The sequence below is a fragment of the Nelumbo lutea genome, chromosome 3 (assembly GCF_056320005.1).
Source record: "Nelumbo lutea isolate HS-2025 chromosome 3, American lotus-T2T, whole genome shotgun sequence".
Taxonomy (NCBI): Eukaryota; Viridiplantae; Streptophyta; class Magnoliopsida; order Proteales; family Nelumbonaceae; genus Nelumbo; species Nelumbo lutea.
Window position 1 is genome coordinate 101,644,232 of NC_142686.1, and position 21,212 is coordinate 101,665,443.

At 34.9% G+C, this 21,212-nt stretch overlaps 1 protein-coding gene and 1 long non-coding RNA gene across 7 annotated transcripts; both read right to left on the reverse strand.

The window, feature by feature from the left end:
• Positions 1 to 2,473: 2,473 nt before the first annotated feature.
• LOC148867215 (uncharacterized) lies at positions 2,474 to 3,511 on the reverse strand. The gene is made up of 2 exons (XR_016110366.1): positions 2,955 to 3,511; positions 2,474 to 2,828 (listed from the first exon to the last, which is right to left on the reverse strand). It is a non-coding gene; the product is annotated as an uncharacterized LOC148867215 (long non-coding RNA).
• Positions 3,512 to 11,049: 7,538 nt separating this feature from the next.
• LOC148867216 (protein CLAVATA3 INSENSITIVE RECEPTOR KINASE 4-like) lies at positions 11,050 to 20,990 on the reverse strand. 6 transcript variants are annotated; one of them, XM_088974448.1, is made up of 11 exons: positions 20,516 to 20,755; positions 20,268 to 20,400; positions 20,036 to 20,107; positions 18,911 to 19,054; positions 18,712 to 18,783; positions 18,568 to 18,627; positions 15,297 to 15,370; positions 15,069 to 15,215; positions 14,630 to 14,968; positions 12,642 to 13,033; positions 11,050 to 11,693 (listed from the first exon to the last, which is right to left on the reverse strand). In XM_088974448.1, exons 1-11 carry the CDS (start codon positions 20,616 to 20,618, stop codon positions 11,376 to 11,378), a joined length of 1,854 nt encoding a protein of 617 aa, XP_088830574.1. In that variant the 5' UTR covers positions 20,619 to 20,755; the 3' UTR covers positions 11,050 to 11,375. The 6 variants fall into 6 exon arrangements, with proteins under 6 accessions (XP_088830574.1, XP_088830568.1, XP_088830569.1 ...); XM_088974442.1 differs by lacking the exon at positions 20,268 to 20,400 and having other exon boundaries at positions 20,516 to 20,990; XM_088974443.1 differs by lacking the exon at positions 20,516 to 20,755 and having other exon boundaries at positions 20,234 to 20,274.
• Between the last annotated feature and the right edge of the window lie 222 nt (positions 20,991 to 21,212).

Genomic DNA, 21,212 nt, shown 5'->3' on the forward strand with positions numbered 1-21,212 from the left:
TTTTCATGCTCATTAGTGCCTCTATCACGGAAACTATATTCCTTTAAAACTCTAACCAAAGAGAAGAACTTAAAAGTTTCCAGCCTGTTTTGACCAAAAGGGCTAGGTTGAAAATATAGAGATGATGGAAAAGTGCAGCCCAAAACTTCACTATGCACTGGTTGCTCCAATTGTTGGAATACTTTTGACCATTAATAAAAAGATGCTTTGCCCTGATTATAGGGTATACCTGGGATACATGTAATCCTTGATTTATTCACTTCTCAACCTCATTGAGAAAGCATAGAGTATTACCAGCATCATCTTCTTTGGAGCTATCTTGGTCCAATAAATAGTTGCTTCTTGCTCCAAACAACTTTAATAGGAATGTGAGGTTGCTTTCGCTCATAGAAATCTGCAGAATCTTCGTATCATTCATCTGAATGCGAGAGAAGTATTCTGGCTAAAGAATAAATTGTTCTTTTGAGGCATATGACTTGTCTGGTTCTCTTAGATCACAGAAGAAACCCTCTTGATTTCAGATAACAGAAGCAAATAGTGAATACAAAATGAGATGAAAAACTTCTAGCAATTCAATCCTTGATTCGATAATTGCTTGAGGAAGATATATAAGGCTGCGTTGCAAGTTAAGATACAGGAGGAGAGGGGTCACCTTGACAATTCCATGAGAAAATCAAATTAACACCAATGGGTCATGTTTAATATGGTAGTCCTTGGTTCAATTGCTTGAGGGAGTTAGGTAAGGCCAGGCTGCAGATTAAGCTAAAGGGTGAAGGGCCATCTTGACAAATTTGATGATAAGGTCAAAGGGTTACCTCCACATATATTTAGTATGAGAAAAAAAAATGATGATGGTGCACTTTCTGTTCCTATCCATCTTGAACAGGCGCCAAATTCATCTAGAATTTCCTTTATGGAAATCTTTTCAAAGATTCTACACATTATGCATGTTGAGCTTTATTATCATATATAGATCCTTGCTTTTCTTGTCTTTTAGGAAATGGAAAGCCCCATGCATCAATATCTCCTTATCAATTTTCACATGAAATATTTCTTAGGTGGTACCATGTATGGTAATGTCCCAACTTCTCTTTATACAAAAACATCTTCTTTGTTATTTAGAACTTGTCTTTTGCAGTTCTTCTGAATCTATGGTTGTTTGGTTGAAATAAAATATAAGTGATCTGCCATCTAATACTTCATCTCATCTCCTTCATCTATTCATTCAATCTTCTTAACATATTGAATATACTGCCCCACACTCTTGTTAACTTCAATCCAATTGCAACCAACTACTTTCCTCACTCTCTTCTCAGTCATCAGCTTCCTCATTGCCTCCACATCTTCCCACCTCCCATAATCTACCAATATATTTGATAGTAGGATGTAGTATCCCAAATTCATACAGCCTGATTCAATTATCTGAGTTCTTGTATAAATTGCAATGTCCAAATTTGAATGCCCCAAGCAATATTCCCCAAATATCTGGATTGGCTTCCATTGACATTGTCCTTATCAAACTGGGAGTTTCATCTAACCATCCTGATCGGTCCAATATGTCCACCATACATGCATAATGTCCTTTGAGGCTTAGTCCAAAGTCTTTCATGCTATTAAAAATCTCAATGCCTTGTTCAACTATTCCTCCATGATTACATACTGATAAAGCTACCACGAAACTAATATGGTCAGGGTTTTCCACCATCTGGAAGATTTTGAGGGCCTCCTGCCCAAGGCCATGCACTGCATATCTTTCAATCATCGAGTTCCATGATACCCAATTCTTCTCTATCATCGGATCAAACACATTTCGTGAGTCTTTGACCCTTCCACATTTGGCATACATGTCAATCAAAGAACTACCCACAAATGTATGACCCCCAAATCCATTCTTTAAGGCCCATAAATGGATTTCTTTCCCTTGTCATATAAGAGACAAACCTGCACAAGTTGACAGAATACTAGTAATGGAAATTGGGTTAGGTTGTGCTTGGTCTCCAATCATATTTCTAAATGTATCAAGGGCTTCATTAAAGAGGTCATTATGTACAAAGCCCACAGTCATTGAGTTCCAAGAGACCACGCCTCGATTCTTCATGTTTCCAAAGATTTGAAATGCATTCTGGATTAAATTAAGTTTGGTGTAAACAGATATTAAAGCATTTCTAACTCTTCTATTAGGTTCCAGTCCATTTCTATACGAGTAACCAGGATTTTCTCTACAATGGCCAAAGTCCTTCAAGTAAAAAATTGTTGGAAGTATACTTGCTATAATAACCACATTTGGCCTCAGTCCTAAATCTAGCATCTCAGTGAAGATTTTCATGGTTTCTTTGGATATCATTCTGAGCAAGAGAGGAAATGATCCCACTGTAAGTAATTTCATCTACTTAAAATCCTACAAATTTCATTTCCTTAAGAAGCCCGAAACTATCATCAAGAGAACCATTATGAGCATAGATAGAAACCACAATATTCCAAGAAATTTTATCAGGTACGCTCACTTTAACAAAACCTTATAAATTTCTTCAGTTCTACCACACTTGCCATACATGTTAATAAGGGAATTACAGGCTATGGCAATATGTTCATGTCCATTTATCAAAATATAGCTGTGCATTTCTTTGATTGTTACATCCATATCACATATTGAAAGAGCACAAGCAATTGTCACCAAGTCCGGTCTTAACTCAGTTTGGACCAATTCTTGTACTTTTACCATAGCTTCCCAATGAAATCCCTCATGTATGTATGCATATATTATCAAATTCCATGATACTATATCCCTCTGAGGCATATTTTCAAACACTTGGGTCCCATCAACTAGACTGTCACATTTAGCAAAAAAAGCCAATAAGCGAATTTGAGACAAATAAATCAAACCCAAGTTCACATTTTGCAACTATGCTTTGAATCTTCTTGCCTTGCTAAAGATCAGATAACGAGGCACAAACCTTTAGAAGACAGGAAAATGTGTAAGAATCCGATTTGAGACCTTCATTCCTTTTCTCATAAAAGAGGTCCAATGCTTGGTGATATAACCCATTTACGGAATATCCTCTGATCATGGCATTTAACAGGAAGATGTTATGATTCAAAACTCCGCAGAAGATGGACTCAGCCACTCGAAGATTTTCATTTAATGAATAGAGGCTAATGAGCTTAGTTGCAAGAAAGAGTTCTTCTCTAACTCATTTGACACAATTTTGGAATGGATAAGCTTATCCAATACCAGGTTCTTTTCATCCACACATATTTCCAGCAACTGCCCATAATTCTTCTGATCATATATATTGCAATTGGGAATCAACGAAAAAAAAACTTTTTGGGCACTGCAACTGATGAATCATTGAAAGAATTTGATTTGTAGAGTGAAAAAATGGCTTGGAGGATCGGATTTTGGAACGAAAGGGACCTAATGTTGTTTGGTGCCAAGAGAAGGAAACGTTTCTACGGGGCTGAAATTGGTTGCCATTGTTAAACAGGCTCTACATTATTCGAAGCTTGTACAAGAAAAAGAAAATGAAGTCGAGAGAGTTTATTTATCGTTAACTCCCAAGCATTCCCAGTTCTCACTTCCCACACAAGACAAAAGTAGAACCAAAAAACCCCATGAGGCAAACGATTACTATTTTTGTAGGCTACAACTTCCAAAATTTTTTTAATATACTGCACATTTAGAGGTGTAAAGCATGGTTTTCGAACTACCATTGACCTGGACGGTTGACCGTTTGACTCGAGAACCGTCCAAGCAATTGATTCCATTTTATCCTAAACCTAGTTTCTGGCCAAAAAGTCAATGACCCACTGACCCAGGCGGTCAAACTATTGACCCATTCAATGGTTTTGGTCGTTTTTTATTTTTTGTCGGAATGGGCCATCCATTCAAACCGGATGGTAGAACTATTGACTCGAAAACCGGTGGCCAGAACGGTTCCGGTTTTGGGTCATTTTTTAAAACATTGGTGTAAAGTGGGCCCTATTGGCCCAACACATGGGCCTGTTCGGGTCATGCTTGTCTGGCCCGAAACCCCTCAAAGGTTAGGCCCAGCATGGTCCATGGAATGAGTCCAAACGGGCTTGCGCCAGGCCAGGCCAGGGCAGTACAATTTTGTTAGAAAATAAAAAAAAATAATGAAAAGGTTGAAACAAATTAAATAGTTAAGTAGACAAGAAATTGAAAAACAAAACCTTAAAATTTTATTCTATATGAAATTTGATGTATACAATTGTTTATATATGAAATAATAAAATAAAATTGGAATAAAATAGTATAATAAAAATAAAAATAAAAATGTATATTCATATATATATGTATGTATGTATGCATGTATATTAATAATAGTAATATATTATTATTATTATTATTATTATTATTATTATTATTGTTTATATATGAAATAATAAAATAAAATTGGAATAAAATAGTATAATAAAAATAAAAATAAAAATGTATATTCATATATATATATATATATATATATATATATATATATGTATGTATGTATGCATGTATATTAATAATAGTAATATATTATTATTATTATTATTATTATTATTATTATTATTATTATTATTATTATTATTATTATTATTATTATTATGTGTATGTGTGCATGGACCATGCCAGGCCACTATATCGATTGTGTCGCATCGGCTTGTGGGCCTCCAAACCCAAGCTTGGCATGACCCAGGGGTATGAAGTGAACTGCAGCATGACCCTCTTGCTATAGTGATCAAGCCATGCCTAGCACGATCGATATCATGCTAGGTCGGCCAGGCCTGTGAGTAGCAAGACCCACTTTACAACTCTAAAATAGATAAATGGGTAAAATATAAAACCTCCCCTGAATTTTCTAACAATCATAATAATCCCCCAAGAGGTTTCATTTTAACAAAAGCCTTCTTTATAATTTGAAAAGATAAAAATAAAAAGAAACTACACTTACCACCTTTCCATCTAGGGGTGCAAGTTGGGTCGGGTTTATGGTCAACCCAAGCCCAACCCTAAGATTTGGGCATAAGGCTTGAGCCCAGACCCAACTCGAGGCTAAGCCTGATTTTCTCAACCCACATTGTAATTTGATGAACTTGGGGTTAGGCTTGGGCCCGGGCCGGGCTTGGGTTGGTAAATGAACCCCCTATAAAACCAGACATGTTTGTATACATTTTATGCAAATATGTATTCATATGTGTATGTATATATATAAATATGTATACAAATATGTATGTCTATATGTAAATATATATATATATATATATATATATATATATATATATATATATATATTTACATACATATGTATGTATGTATATATGTTTATAGTCGAGCCAATTTGAGCTACTTAAGGGCTAGGCCCGAGCTCACCTAAAAAAAAAACAAAATGTCCAAATTCTTGTGCACAAACCAAGCTCGAAGATTGAAAATTCAAGCCTGACTCATGTAAAATTTCATCTGGATTGGTTCAGACTCAGGTTGGACCCACTCAAGTTGCACCCTTATTTCCATCTTTGTCTTAGTAATGGAGATTTCAAAGCTACAAAATCTTTCAATATAATTCAAATTGTTATATTTGCCCTTCTAAACTTCACACTAGACCTAATGTTTTTTAGAGTAAAATTGTTTTACAATTTGACTTTGGGAAACTTTTAATTAAAAGTTCAAAGTTCTTTTGAGGTATTTTAGTAAAATATCATCTGAATTGGTAGATATAAGGGTTAAATGGGTACTAATGAAAAATTAATGCATTAGTTCAATGCTTTCTGTCTTGGAGGTAATTGTAGGTTTTTTCAAAACTACAAGGGATGTTTTTGTGAAAGTGAAACTTCAGAGGAACTTTTTATGATTGTCATACGCTTTAAGGCATGATTTTATATTTTACTCAAGATACAAATATGTGTTATTGTATGCCTTCCAAATTTAACAAACACCAAAATTTATATTTTACTCAAGATACAAATATTTGTTAAGCGAATGCTTAAACAATAAAAATACATAAGAGTATACATATATTTTTTATATTTTTAACTTTTTAAATAATTAATAATTATTTATATTTTATATACTATTTTTAATAATTTTTTATAATACAAAGATAACAATAGTTAATCTCAGCTAAGGTTGTTCATCAAACTGATGAAATCGACCAACCCGGCCAACACAACCCTAGTTGGTCGGTTTTCTAATATTTTCGATTGGCTTCGGTTCAACAATTTCCTAACTTGACTAGGTTGGATCAGTTTTGCTTTGACCATTTGTAAATCGACCAAAATCAAATGACCCGATATATTAATCTTTTATATTTTTAATAGATTTTTTTAATATGGAAAAGTGGAAAAATTCTCATATTTCTTAGTTTAAAATGTTTTATATCATAAATTTAATTTTTTAACTTTAAATCTTTTGAATCGATTGACCAAACAGAAAATCGGCCTCAACTAGTACAACTTTAGTAAGCTTATTTTCACAAATGTTAAGTTGGTTTCGGGTGACCAACTCCCCAACCTGACCAAGTCGATTTGGTTGGCCACACAACTTACAACCAAATTGAACCAACCGAACACTCCTAATTTCAACTAAATTAATAATCTAATATCTAATAAATAACAATAGTTTAATCCCAAATAATTATTGAAAATTTATAGCAAAAATACATAATTATTGAAAATATATTGACAAAGAAAATGCGATAAATAACTAATAAAAATATAATAAATATAAAAATTACCAAAATATCAAAAATATATTAAATTAGTCAATAAATAGTGTAATCTCAAATAATAGTTTAATCTCTAATAAATATTAATCAATAAAATAATAACAAAAATATAATAAATACAATAAGTATAACAAATCAAATTTAAAAAGTTAAGTAATGGTAGTTTAATCTCCAATAATTATTGAATTTTTCTTTTGTTAAATAAAAAAAAAACAAAAATAGATTTGTACATAATTATTGAAAATATATTCATCACAAAAAACAATAAATAATTACTGAAAATATAATAAATATTAATTTTAGTATATATAAATATATAATAAATATAGATTAAGATTTTAAAATTATTATTAATAAATATTATTTTTTTACATTTATTTTCTAGAATTATTAATTGATATAAGTGAAATTAGTTATTTACAATATTATTTAGTTATTTAAATTTTAAAATATTAATTTTTTATTGAATATAATAATCCATAAAATTATAATTTATACTATTATTACATAACTTCGCTATTATTACATAATTTTTCTACTTTTTAAAATTTTTAAAATTTATTACATAATTTTGTTATTTTAACTATTTAAAAGCTACTTATATTAAATATTTCGTTATTTGCAATATTTTGGTATTGAAATGTCTAAAAAATATATAAAATATTTAATTTTTTTATTTGAACTTTATTTATTTTAAAGTTATTACATAATATTAAAATTTTTGTTATATAATTACTTAGATATTTTGATGTTTTTTATTCAAGATATTTAGTTATTGAAATATTTAAGTGATATTTTATTTTTAATGTCAGTTTTATTATTTGAATAACATTTAAATTGAATAATCCAGAAAACCATAATTTATATACTATTAGTACATAATTTCTTGATGAATTTTGTAAACATACAAAATTATTAAGAATTTGACTATTATTAGATCTATTATAGTTATCTTTTGTGTTTTATAAATATTTTAACGTTATTATATCATTTTTAGAATATTTAAATAATTTTTAAATTTTTATTCATATTTTCTTTAGATAGATATAGATAAAAAGTAAAATATAAAAGTATTAATAATATGACTATTAGTAAATCTATTATTATCATTTTTTGTGTTTCTAATAAATATTTTAATGTTATTATATAATTTTGTTAGAACATTTAAATAGTTTTTATTTTTTTTAATTCAAATTTTCTTTAGATAGAAATAGATAAAAAATTTTAGAGATAAGAAATGGAAATTAGAGATAATTTAGGGAAATTGGAGAATAGTGGAGGAGGTAGCATAGGAGAAATTTTAGGAAAGGATATTATTTAGGTTATTGGGAATGTGTGTGTGTGTGTGTGTGTGTGTGTGTGTGAGAGAGAGAGAGAGAGAGAGAGAGAGATTGTGGGTCATTTTTTTATGGAAAGGAAGAGCATCTCATTAGTTGTTTCAAAAATCACATAGAATAAAAAGATAAAAATAAATAAAAAAAAGGAAAAAAATTTCTAAACCGTTGTGCTTTAGTGTGTGTGTGTGTGTATATATATATCATTTGACTTAAGTAATTTGTATCAACTAAACATCGCAAGGGTTGTGTATCAGGCTGTGGAACCAATGATAATGCTCCACACTAGTGATAAAATATATGAGACCTACAATGAGAGGTTAATAGTTGTGAGCCTGGACCTAAGTTGGACCACCACATGGAAGGTTGGCGAAGGACAATTGGCTAAGTTAGACAACTACATGTTTAGAGCTCGAACGAGTTGAGGAATGGTGATGTGGCATGCTCCCATACACTTCAAAGGCGTTGGTATACACTTCAACCCCAAGACAAAGTGAGGACATGTGGTAAAGGCCAACCGAAACCCCAAACCGTAAGCCATAAACAAAATATGTTAACATATAAAATATATAATAAAATAAACTCTCAAAACACTTTAATTCTAAGCCAAATTGATGCTTGCATAGCATTACCAATTATAATAATTTAAGGGGCATTCCACAACATGAATGTTTTTGGAACCGCCACATCAACAAACAAAAACATGTTCTTGAATTCTATTTTCGTCTTTAAAGAATAAAACAAGTTGGTTTTGTTTCAAAAAACCAATGCAAGTTTTTGAAACCAACAAAATATTAGTTTCTGAAACAAAAAAAGAAAAAAACAGCAAAATTTTTTAATATAAAAATTATGACTTAAGGAACATGATGTTGAATAAATAAATGAAAACATGCTTTTGAAACCAGATTCAAGAACATGTTTTAAGAAACAACCTATGTTCAAATAATATGGTTTTGGCTTTTTTTTTTCTTTTTTTTGAGACTAGCAACAAGAAAAACAATTCAGGTCGCAGAACACCCACTTAATGATTAAAAAAAAACAATATTTATTATTTATGCAATTATATATGTTATTTTGACTTTCTAATTGGATTAAGCCAATTTGAATGGCCCAGACCATATTAGAAAAACACCAAATAGTTTGATTTGGTCTGAGAATCCTCATACTGTATTTTAGAGATTTGGTCTGAGATATTCTCTGAACTGCACTGAATAGAACCATGAGCACCCCTTCTGATGGGTAGGCATTGTGTATCATTGCAAATGGATCAGCAGAGGTGGAATCCACATGTAAACATTCCATATATGCGGTCTAAGGAAGCATTTAAAAGGGCTGAATTTGATGAAGCAAATATTGAGATCATGTTCAGAGTCGACTCTTAACCCTTTTTCCTAGCTGCTGAATTGACTGATTCAGCAATACGCAACCACCTCCCCTAAAAAATAAATAAATAAATCCACTAACAGACCAACCAATGCTAATCGGCAGCAACAAAAGGCCCCACATCAATCAAGCATACGAAGTGAGATCGAGAAGTTATGGGGTAAATAAATACATTTGATGGCTGACGTGGGGCGTTGTTATTGGTTGAAATAGCCCCTAACACAGCTGTAAACGCAGCTCATCCGGACTTCCCTAACAAATGTCTGAAGTCCAATACCAATTTTGGGTGCTTCTCTTTACTCTTAAAAATTTTCAAGAGCACATGATAAACAAAGAGATGTCGCTAATTCTTGCATTTCTCGTTCTTTGAATTTGCATAAATCACGTAACGTGGATCAAACACTTGAAAGCATGCACCCAAACGCATGCCTCTAAAAATGACAAAATGGTTAAATCCAAGAACTTTTGCAGAGTTTAATTCAAAATACAGGAGGAATAGTGCTTCAGAATCACATTTGAATCCAATCAAAACTGCATTGGTGCTATTTGCCCTGCTTCATCCAGAGCACCTTTGGAGAGCATCTGATATAATTCTTGAGTATGTCTATAGATCTACGTATCTAACAAAGTGAATAGAAATGTGCAACAGGAATAAATTAACATAAGGCCGAGTTTGGAAAGAGTACAAATGCAAATATGTACTGTGCAAATACATACAAAATAATACAAAATATACGGTTTTGCACTCTATTGCATTTGTACTCCTTCCAAACTGAGCCTAAGGAGTCAGTTTGTATAGTTTTAGGCGAAATGTGGAGGTTAAAGCAGTCGTCAGAGACTCAGACTACAGGGGAGGTTTTAAGTATGAACTATTTCCTTCATAACAATTATCTTATTCTTTCTTTCTTTTTTCATTTCTTTTCAATTCAGTTACAGATTGTGTTTTTCAACCCATTGTTGACCTGGACTGAAACCATTTGATCCATCACCTGAAGGTCAAGACAGTCCGGTTCAACCCCAAACCTGTTAATATACAAAAAATCATTTGCTTGATGAGAAACCTATTTAGCTTGGACATTCAACCAAGTCTATGGGTACAGAGAGAGAGAGAGAGAGAGAGAGAGAGAGAGAGAGAGAGAGAATGAAGGGTAGGTCTTTAAACTGAATCAGAGACCAACCTACTTTTCTTTCTGGGTGACAGGCCACTGATTCGACCAGCTGTGGTTTGAACGTGATGGGCTTCTATCAGGGAAAATCTGTGCCCACACCATTCTAACAGTCTTTTGCAACCTTGCATTAGAAATATCTCCTCATGAAATAAAGCACACAAGTGCGGAGATATTCTCAATGCAAGGCAGTGAAAGCAGCCCGAATGGACTTTGCCCTGACTGAAGCTGAACTCGTTTGAACATGTCAAACCATCAACATAACAGTCCAAACCCTTAGATTATAATATTAGGGCATACAACTTAAAACCTAAATATAAGTAAATGTAATATAAAAGACAGAAAAATGTACAGTTGAAGAAGAGCAGATGGCAGAGAACGAAGACTCACTGTTCATATCATCAGTCACAACTCGCAAGTAGTCTCTTTTCAGGTTTGACTATTTGATTCACTGGTTGGTCAAATGAGTTCTAATATTCAAATCATTTTTAACAAATAGAAATTATGACATAAAAGTTGATATCATAAAAGGGTATGAGCCGTAACCCATAGACTGGATTGAACAGTTCAACTTTTTTGTATATTAATGGGTTTGGGTTGACTCGGACCATCTTGACCTCCAGGTGACAGGTCAAACGGTTTTACCATACAGGTCAACAACAGGTTAATAACATAAACATTGCTTCGAATGTGCATGTAAATTCAAAGATTTTCCTTTGTTACCAAATACAAACCCACAAGTTCAAGTGTAGAAAAGGAAATTGGTATGTATGTCACCTGGGGCCAGATAAATCAATTGCTTCAATGATAAATGAAGACTCTTCAAGAGCATCACCGTAATTTTTGGAAAAACCATAAGCCCTTCCTCCACTGGGCATTTCAACTTCAAGTTCTTCTGTATGTACTGATAGTCTGATCACCGCTTCCAGCGTCTTAAGGACTTCTGACATCTTTGGGCGGAGGTTAGGATGGGATTGTGTGCACTGCAGGGCCACCTCAACTGCTTTTTCCAGCTCTGCTGCATCAAAGCATCCATTCAGATCCCTATCCACCAGAACTTCCAGTCTCTTCTCCTCATGCAAGGTCCTAACCTGCACAATTTTGGCACATTAGTATCAGCAAACAGCTAAAAAAATTAAACAAAGCAATAACACCTTATTTTAACCTCAAAGAACATTACTGCCACCCCAATGGATTATATTATTTAACAGCTATATGGATAAGCAAAAAGAAGGTATGAAAATTGAGAAAGACCTAATATTACCACAACTATAATGACATTGGTGTTAAGAAACACAAAACAGTAACCAGGAAATGCATGTGCCTTGCAAAATGAAACAAGTTTCCGTGCATGTAAGGAAGTAATGCAGTATGGAGTTGAAAGACAAACTATAAATTTGGATAGCATTCACTCTTGTATGGACTACACTGACTTGGTCAGATGGCTTATGGAAGGAGTTGAATAGAAATTATAAAGAATTTGAAAAGAACCAAAATTTCAGAGAAAGGATATAGAATTTAAAATCAATAAAGGATTTGGAACTGTAAAACAAAAACGCTGCATACCAAATGCAAGCTGTAAACACAGCCAGCCTGGATCAGCCACAAGATCTCTCCAAGTGGCAGAAATAGTTAGTTTCGTGTGGGAGAGTTCCATACTTGACCCAATTAAGAAAAAAATTATTTTTGTTTTGAATGCTCGAGAAATTATCTTGAACATTCAACAGGAGAAGGTTCATTGCTGAGAGCAAGTCTCAATAGATGAAAAAACTTTTGATTAATGCAATGGTTAGAGAGAGAGAGAGAGAGCTAAAATTCAAATTTGGATAAAGATGGTTTGTCTAAATTGACAGTGCTTCTGTGAATAGCACTTGGAAGAAAATAATAACAATGATCATAAAGATAGTGATACAATTTTCTCTGCAATGTATAAATGACTTTAGAGAATCACCAAAGATTTTTACGTGAACATGAGGTTGTAAAAGTAATTACTAGAGGCAACAAAAGTAAGAAAGTATCAAATATTCTAAAATACTAACCCAGTCAAGAATCATTCCCTTCTGAATATGACCATTTCCTGCATCCAGTGCCTTTTGCCCTGTTAAGAGTTCCAAAAGTAATATTCCAAATCCAAACACATCAGTTTTCTCAGAGGACTGCCCTGTAGAAAGATACTCGGGGGCAATGTGTCCCACAGTACCCCATACTGCAGTTGTGACATGTGAATCCCTCAGATCTAAAAGTTTTGCCAGACCAAAATCTCCAACCACAGCTTCAAAATTTCCATCAAGTAAAATATTTGCAGCTTTCACATCCTTGTGAATAATTTTTGGATTGCATTGTTCATGCAAGTATAACAGTCCACGGGCAGCCCCAAGAGCAATTTGCATCCGTTTATTCCAATCCAAAGATGGTTGTTCACGAGGAGGATCTAAACATGATAGTAAGCTAAGAAAGAAATGACACAGGAAAAAATTGGTGCAGCACAGGATCTAAGTTTGCCCGATGCATAAGTAGATTGTACATATAGTCAAATATATACACACATAGATGTAAAGACCCAAACCATGAAGATACTCTTAGATGATCACTCAATAAGTTCTTATGGAATTTGTTATTGAAAGTTTAATTGCATAACGGGAAAAAGAAGCAAATATAGAATTCAAATAGTTCCATGTCAACAAGTGGAGAAAGTCTTAAAAAACCAGTAAAATCCTTATCAATCCACATAGTCATTTAAAAATAATTCATAGAATACAAATGTAGTTCACTAATGAAATAATCAATAACCTAAAGACCACCTGTAAGTACATAGATTTAGGTGTAAAAGGAATTACACTGGAGGACATGCAAACACATGACCACAATGCACCCACATCACAGCATAAGCCTAAATCCCTCACAATGCAATCCCGCAAGTACCCCATGATATGAAATAGTGAATCGCCATCGCAGCACAAAGCAGGAGGCTAGCTTTAGTTTAAGAATCTCGCTATCACAGTCTTGTCCCGCGATCTGATACGGCATCACAATGATCCCCTGTGCTGCGATGACTAGCTGCCTAAGCGCTACATCGCAACAGTGCAATCTATCCACACTTGATTTGCGATGACAAACCAACACATAAATATTCCTAGAAAATGTCCAAGGCACATTCAAATAAGCTTCTAGAAGGGGGCAGTAGCTATACTCGTGCTCATGTGTGGATCTTGAGGAGACAGGTGGAAACCCAGACCCCGAGATCTCTACATGGACACATGGTGAAACCCCACTTGTGCTCACCTGTCTCAGATCTAACAGAATAACAAAATTCCCCACTTGGGGAAAGTTTCCTTCCTTCCTATGTGACTTAGGTCTATAAATAGAGGAGGCCCGAAACCTTCCTCACCTCAATCTTACAGAACCCCTACATAAGCTCTATCGGATCGAGACCTCAACCTTCCCTAAGCTTCTCTGCAATCTTCTTCCTCCTCTCTCCTCTCGCAGAGCCATCTACGATCTTTCAGGTAGATCCCTTTGTTCCCTTACTCTCCCTGCCTACACCACCATTATCAACATTTACAATCTTTGAAAACCAAAATGAAAATAATTTTCAAGTAGAATTGGACATGTTCCATAATTAGATAATGCCATCTATAAATGAAAACCTTATTTGAGAGCTTTACAACATAACACATGTGATGAAATCATTTATCCTGAGTTTTTCATAGCATCTTAACTGCCATTGTCAACATATGAAGTGGGATTGTAGTTATGAAAAGATGGGATTGAGTTAATTTTTGAAATACAGAAATGACTCATTTCTATCCTTTTTTAGCAATGAGGAAATGACCCCATTTAGGAGAAAACTGCTTTTATGAAATGAATCACTTCTGTATACGGTTCATAAAACAGTGAGGACACTTAATGGCCCATTCTCAAAGCAGTAGTCTTTTCTCTTAACCCAAGAAATTCAAAGTTCAACGAAGTTTGAAAATGTCATTGAAGATCAAATCCACAGAAGGCAACCAAGCCATTAGAAATAAACCTCTCAAGCGGTCAGCAACACTGCCATTTTGCATATAAGGATAAACAAGCAGCCTTTCATTAGGTGTCATGCAAAACCCATACAAGCGTAAGAGATTCCGGTGCAAAGCCAAGCCAATCATCTCTACTTCAGTTTGAAACTGCACTTCCCCTGTAAAATTGGGATCCTTCAACCTTTTCACGGCCACAATAGTTCCATTTCGGAGACATCCTTTGTAGACTATCCCAAATCCACCTTGACCTAAGATGTTCTTGGGGCTAAAATTATCGGTGGCAATTTGCAATTCACGGAAGGAAAATCTTTTCAAATGACCCATCTCAAATTCATAATCTTGTTGCTCTGAAATAAATACTATAAGCTGATTAGATAGCCTAAAATCATTTCCATAACCTTCACCCTTTGTGTATGTAAAAAAAAATCATTCTCTTTCAGAGAGTACCATATGATGCAAAGGGAAAAATACATCTGAACCAATAAGCCCAACAAACAATCAGCATCACGGAGACCACAAAAGTACAGCTGAAACCTATTGAAACATCAACCACCCATTGATGGTGACCACTGGAATTTTGTGATGAATTAGCTTCTGTAAGCAAACCATTATGAGTATGTTACATCTACAATATATTCATGTATAATTTTTTTACCAGGTTAGATTGTAACTTACGCTTAGCTGGCTCTGGAATAGTCCCACAAGCTTCCATGAATGATGAGGAGCAAAGAAACCTATTCCCTGCAACACTAAAAGAATACAGACATAGCTTCAAATAATTGAGTAAATCAACCAAAATCTCAAGCCAGTTTGAAATTTGAAACATCAAGTCTTCCAAAAAGTCTCAACAAATTATTTAAGAAAATTGATGTGTAATTGTGGCTGATTTCTATAAGAACTAAATTATAGTAACTGATGCAATGTAAAAGCAGTTTTCCAACTTTTTTAACATTTCGTAAAACATTAAACTACTTGCTCCATATTGTTGATCACCATTAAGACGATGAAATCATAGATTAGATAATTTTGTTCAAGATTTTTTTTTTGAAAAGTAGAAAAAAGAATTCATTAAAATAAAAACTTAATACAAACATCAGCAGATGTTGAGGCAACACCCAAAAACACTATCCAAACACAACACAATTACATCAACTAAAAAGTAAAAGAAAAAACCCACACTCCAAATCTCTTCCCGAAAAAATATTCTTCTTCCTAAAACTCTGGATCCCCAAACTCATGAAACGGTGCACGAAGCACTTTGCCAGCTTGCCCACACCTTAATATTCTTCTTCAAACATTTCTTCCTGCCCACCTCCTTCCTTGTTCCATGCCTCTTCCTTCCACTACTAGGCCCTTCTTTGGACTCTCCTCCTTGCTCCTTTCAAAAGATTCAAAAAGCCCATCTAACAAATTCTTCAGCACCCCAAAAGAACAGGCCTAAACTCCTGCGAACTCTGACATCTCTTAAAATAAATCCTCAATCTCCACCAATCCTCCCTTTTCTTTCATCTATTAAAAATGGACTCTTCAGAGTTCTCCACTCCTCCCCCTCCTTTTCATGAGTCTCTAGCTCATCAATTAGCTGTAACTTTTTCTCAGATGCAACTAACACATGGGCCTTCGCTCCATCTAATACTTGAGTCTCAAATTTTTTTTCTCAATTATCTCCTTAATTGAACCTTCGAACTCCAGTCCACTTTTCTTATAAACTCTATTGAATTTGTTTGTTGGACCAGCCCCTACCAGTCCCTCTTTCAATCTAGAGAACACTTTAGTAACATGCACTAAATGGATTTATTTGCAACTCGGGTTTTCTTCAACACCTCCGACTGACCCCCGATTCCATCTGAATTTGCAAATCTCCTTTTCCAACCCTAATCTACTCCCAACAACCACTTCAAACCTTGATAAGTCCTCACAGCCTCTTACTTTACCAATCTCTTCTTCCTTACCAACATCTTTAGGGTCAAAACTTACTTCTTGGCTTCCACCTTCAACCCTCTCACCTATCTCCCCATCTCCCTCTTTAGCACTCCCACCCCCCTCCCTACAGCTTCCTCCACTTTTTCTCCCAAGTCTGCCTCCTTTTTCTCTTTCCTCCTAACCTTGCATCGAACTGAATCACTGAATCCCTTCTTCCTTCCTGAATCACTCCTCCATGAAGCTTGACCCAAAACGAGCAAAAATTTAAGCTTAGAGCCATACCTACCTATTGGTCGCCCTCCTTTTGCCCACCACAGAATAACTCCACTATTTGGACTTGAATCACTTGTCACGGATAGAAACTCCCAGTTAATAGAGCTTCGTTGTTCTACACCTCCCGCTTCAAGAGGCCTCCAGCTCCAAGAGCACCTTTTCCTTCTCTATGTTATCATATCTACCAACTTTTTAACCCACTTCTCAGTCTTCTTTCTATGATCTTTGAAGCGGACCCTTCTCCTTCCAATCCTTGAAAACTTAACCTTGAAGCTTTTTCGGTTGAAAATCCTCAATTTTTTTCATCAAACGTCTATATCTTTAACCCTCAACTTCAATTTTAAGAGGTGGGCCTTCCCCACCCGTTTGTCTCCAACCAACCTTTTGCCTTCCCCTAAACCTTTCGTCTTCAACCTCCAACTTCCACAACCCAACCTTCTCTCCAACCATAGCCTTTTCTAGCCCTAAAAAAAGCATGTTCTTCTCCTTCCACGAAAAACCTCATCTCCTAATCTTCACCTGTGAAACAAAGCACCATCAAACTTGGGAGATCTGAAATATCTTCTATCTCCACCAAAATTCTTGCAACATCAATTTTCTCCCATCTCCTATTTCTATCGAAACTCAAGAACTTATCACAGAAATTCCCAATTACTTTAAAAGTAAAGGTACACCATGCATAAAGTGGAACACCCAAGACCACAATCCACATCGCTTTCCTTCTCCATTTTTGAATCATCCTTGCTGCTGGAAACCACCAGCTTAATCTTAAATCGCAAATCACAATCCCTGCTCTTTCTCTCTTCTGTCTCCAAAACCCAGTCTACATGAATTCTGCTATGGAACATAAACAAAAACAAACCTCCACTCAGCTTTCCAACTCTCAAAACTCTTTCCCTCCCCCATTTGAATCCGCACCCAAGCTTCCACTTTCTTTTCTTCCAAATCCAACCCAATGAACCTTCCAAGCAGACTCACATTTAGGATCTTCAATCTCTCACAAAACTTCTATATCTGTCTTGCCTTGACTTCCACCACTCCACAGCATGCTTCCATCACGCTTTTGAATTTTGTTCAAGATTCACTAGCTTTTTGGTCAAGGGAGTTAACATAAGCACAAGACACTCACTACCAAACCAAAGAATAAGCGTACATGTAATTGTATATTATCATTGAGGCCATTTGCATTCTAATATACCTATGGGACAACACAATTTTTAAGAAATAATACTCATTTTACAAAACCAAACAACAAGGCAATAGAATAGTTTAACAAAGAAAAATAATCAATATAGCTTCAAGCTACTCAGAATAAGAAAAGGACAAATGCATAATGATCTACATGTTGCAATTAGCAACTATAGAAGATGAATACAAATTAAAAATTTAGGTGTTAGATTTAGCAGCAAATTGGCAATAAAAAAGAAAACAGAGATACATACAGTGAAGAAAGAGACAACATATGCAAAATATGCAAGATAATATACACTTAAGAGACAACATGAATATTGTATATGACAATATAAAGATGAGATAAATTTAAACCCACAATATAAATATATGATATAAGCATCATTTCCAGTGAGATACTTATAGGAGCAAGTAAGGCATTTGCCACATTGAAGTGGCACCCCATATAATCATCATTTCCAGTGAGATGCTTATAAGAGCAAGTAAGGCATTTGCACATTGAAGTGGCACCCCATAATGAACTTCATACCCAAGGATTTTTTTTGTCTAAAGATCTTACCTGTAAGCTTTTGCAAGTATTATTGGAGTGGGGCTGCTAAGATTATTGAATGACAGATCCCTGTTTCATTCTATTGTAGTGAATTCTATAGTCTATACACATCCTTACTAAGAAAACAAAGTTGAAGCATGATGGCATACATACAAGAATGAAAGGCCCGTGAGATTAGCAACAGATCTAGGAATCTGTCCAGAGAACTTGTTCTTGCTAAGCCGCCTGAAAAGTTGCAAATCTTAGGAATTAATTAAAAGAATAAAAAGAAAAAAAAATAAATAATTAGCATACCAACAACATAATCAATCATGAGAAAGAACGGATAATTACTAATGGAGAGCATACTCACAGGTAACTTAAATGAGTCAGAAAGCCCAAAGAGCTTGGAATCTCACCCATAAACTGGTTGCCTGATACATCAAGAGTACGAAGCTCCAAAAGCTTCCCTATCTCAACTGGAACAGGGCCAGATATTAGATTATTCTGCAATAACCTGCAAATCATAGGTTGTTTTGCAATATTCCTTATGTAAGCTTTTGGCAATGCAAAATCATGCACAGACTGGAGCACAGAAAATCCCTGATACAGGTTCTGTTGAAATATCAACAAAGCTGCATTCTAATCATATGAGACCAGCTATATATACCCTGCTTCAGCATTCGACTTTATCCTTCCATTGTTAAATTGTAAGTCCTCAATCACTTTTCATTACTTCATGGCACTTGGAGAGAACAGAAATCTTTATTTCAAGGATTCAGATTGGTCCTCTCTGTCAAAGCACCGTAATTCTTAACTTTGTCTGAATTTTAATTTTTCCATTCCAGAATCACATATAGGGAAGTCTTAATAACATCAATCATCAATATTTCAAGTATTCTTTAGAATTTTTATATTTATTCTCTCTTGGGACCGAGTGGTGATCAAATAACCACGCCCTAATTGGGTTGGTTCTCCATACATGTTTATCGCTTGGTTGAAAGAAAATAAGAAAAAGCTAACAAATATTTCTGTATGGATTTTGAAGCCAATAATTGATGTATACAATAGGGCACTCATGACTAACTCAATGAGAGTGTGTTCACGAATCATCAGTTTTTACGATACGGTCCAACAATACTTGATTGCCCAATCTTTCTGGTTTTTAGGTTATATTGTAAAACTACCATATTTAACTTCTGAAAGACTAGATTCACTTTCCAGTGGAGACTGAATATTACCCCATATAATTTGTACCTACCAGAAGTGTCAGATAGCTTTAAACTATTTAGTCCATTGAATTGAAAGGACTAATTGCAGTGGAAACATCTGTAGGAACTAGGGAAAATTTGAGTTAGGCGAACAGCACTTCCAACTTCAGACAATGACTGTACCAAGAATGCAGATGCGTACTTCTTATATGAATGCAAGCCCACAACTAATCTGAAATTCTGAATCAACGAGTGCCGCAGAAGGGCCAAAACGTAGCATGACTTACATTGTTTGCAGGTGGCTCAAATTCCCAATGCTTGGAGACAGCAAGCCTGACAATCCCTTACTAGCCATTTCTCTGTCATAGAAACCACAAAAAGAAGCATAAGGAAAAAGGACAGAATTACAAACTCAAAAATAAAATAAAAGCAAAACATACAACTCAAATAAACTCAATATAGGATAAAAAAAAACTGATATTTACTTTCTTTACACTCTTTCAGAAAACAGAAACTGACAGAGAAATTACAAAACCCTCAGGAGAACAACCAACCATATTCCACGTGCAAGGATCAACCGAATTAATATCCCATCCATCAAGGACATGAAGAGTATCTTTCAACTTACTTTTTAAAGACATCAAAGTAGCAACTAGCAAACCCAGAAAAGGGAAAAAAAAGTATTATGTTTATACTTTATATTAAAATCCCCGAAAATAAAAGAACAGCAGTAAAGGCAAAAGTAAGCTTTTTCAGAAGCCAACTACCTTCGTAGTTAACACCGTTGGGAGAGAGAAGGCTGTCGGAAACGGGAAGTGGAGGGAACAAGATGAAGGAGAAGAACAGAAGTAGCATCCCACGCGGTTTCATGGGAGACAGAAAACAACAGCGCCAGAAAAGCTGCAGACTGGTAGGTCCTTGTAAGGTTTGTAGACGTTCTAGTTCTAGCTTCTAGGGCTTTGACCTGAGACCGACAGTTCTCGACGGTATTACTGGCACTAGAGGTTCTACTACTACAGCTGCAAATTACAAATAAACACCCCATTGCCATTGATGACGAATCTGTCGCGTCGGGCTGCTCCTCCGGTGCCGTAAAATAATGGAATTATATATATTATTCTTGCAAGCAACGAAGAAATTTGAAGGTTGAAGATGGAAGAGCTCCGAGAGCGGGAAATGGCTTTGAGATGCGGAAATCAAGAAACAGATGTTGTCACCTTTTGTCTCCGTCTCTCTGGTTACGAAACAAGTTAATTACGTATTGATGCGTAATTAATAATGTGATTGTCCGCGCCCACATCCACGATCCTGATTCCTATCCGTTGGATTCTAGAGCCACGAGATGCATGAATTTTATAATCTGTGGAATTTGGATCCCGAGGTCGTGAATCCAACCCAAGTACCCAACGAGCAACGTGTCAGGCCACAGGCACAGATGAGATGACCTACCCGACCAGGCGTGTA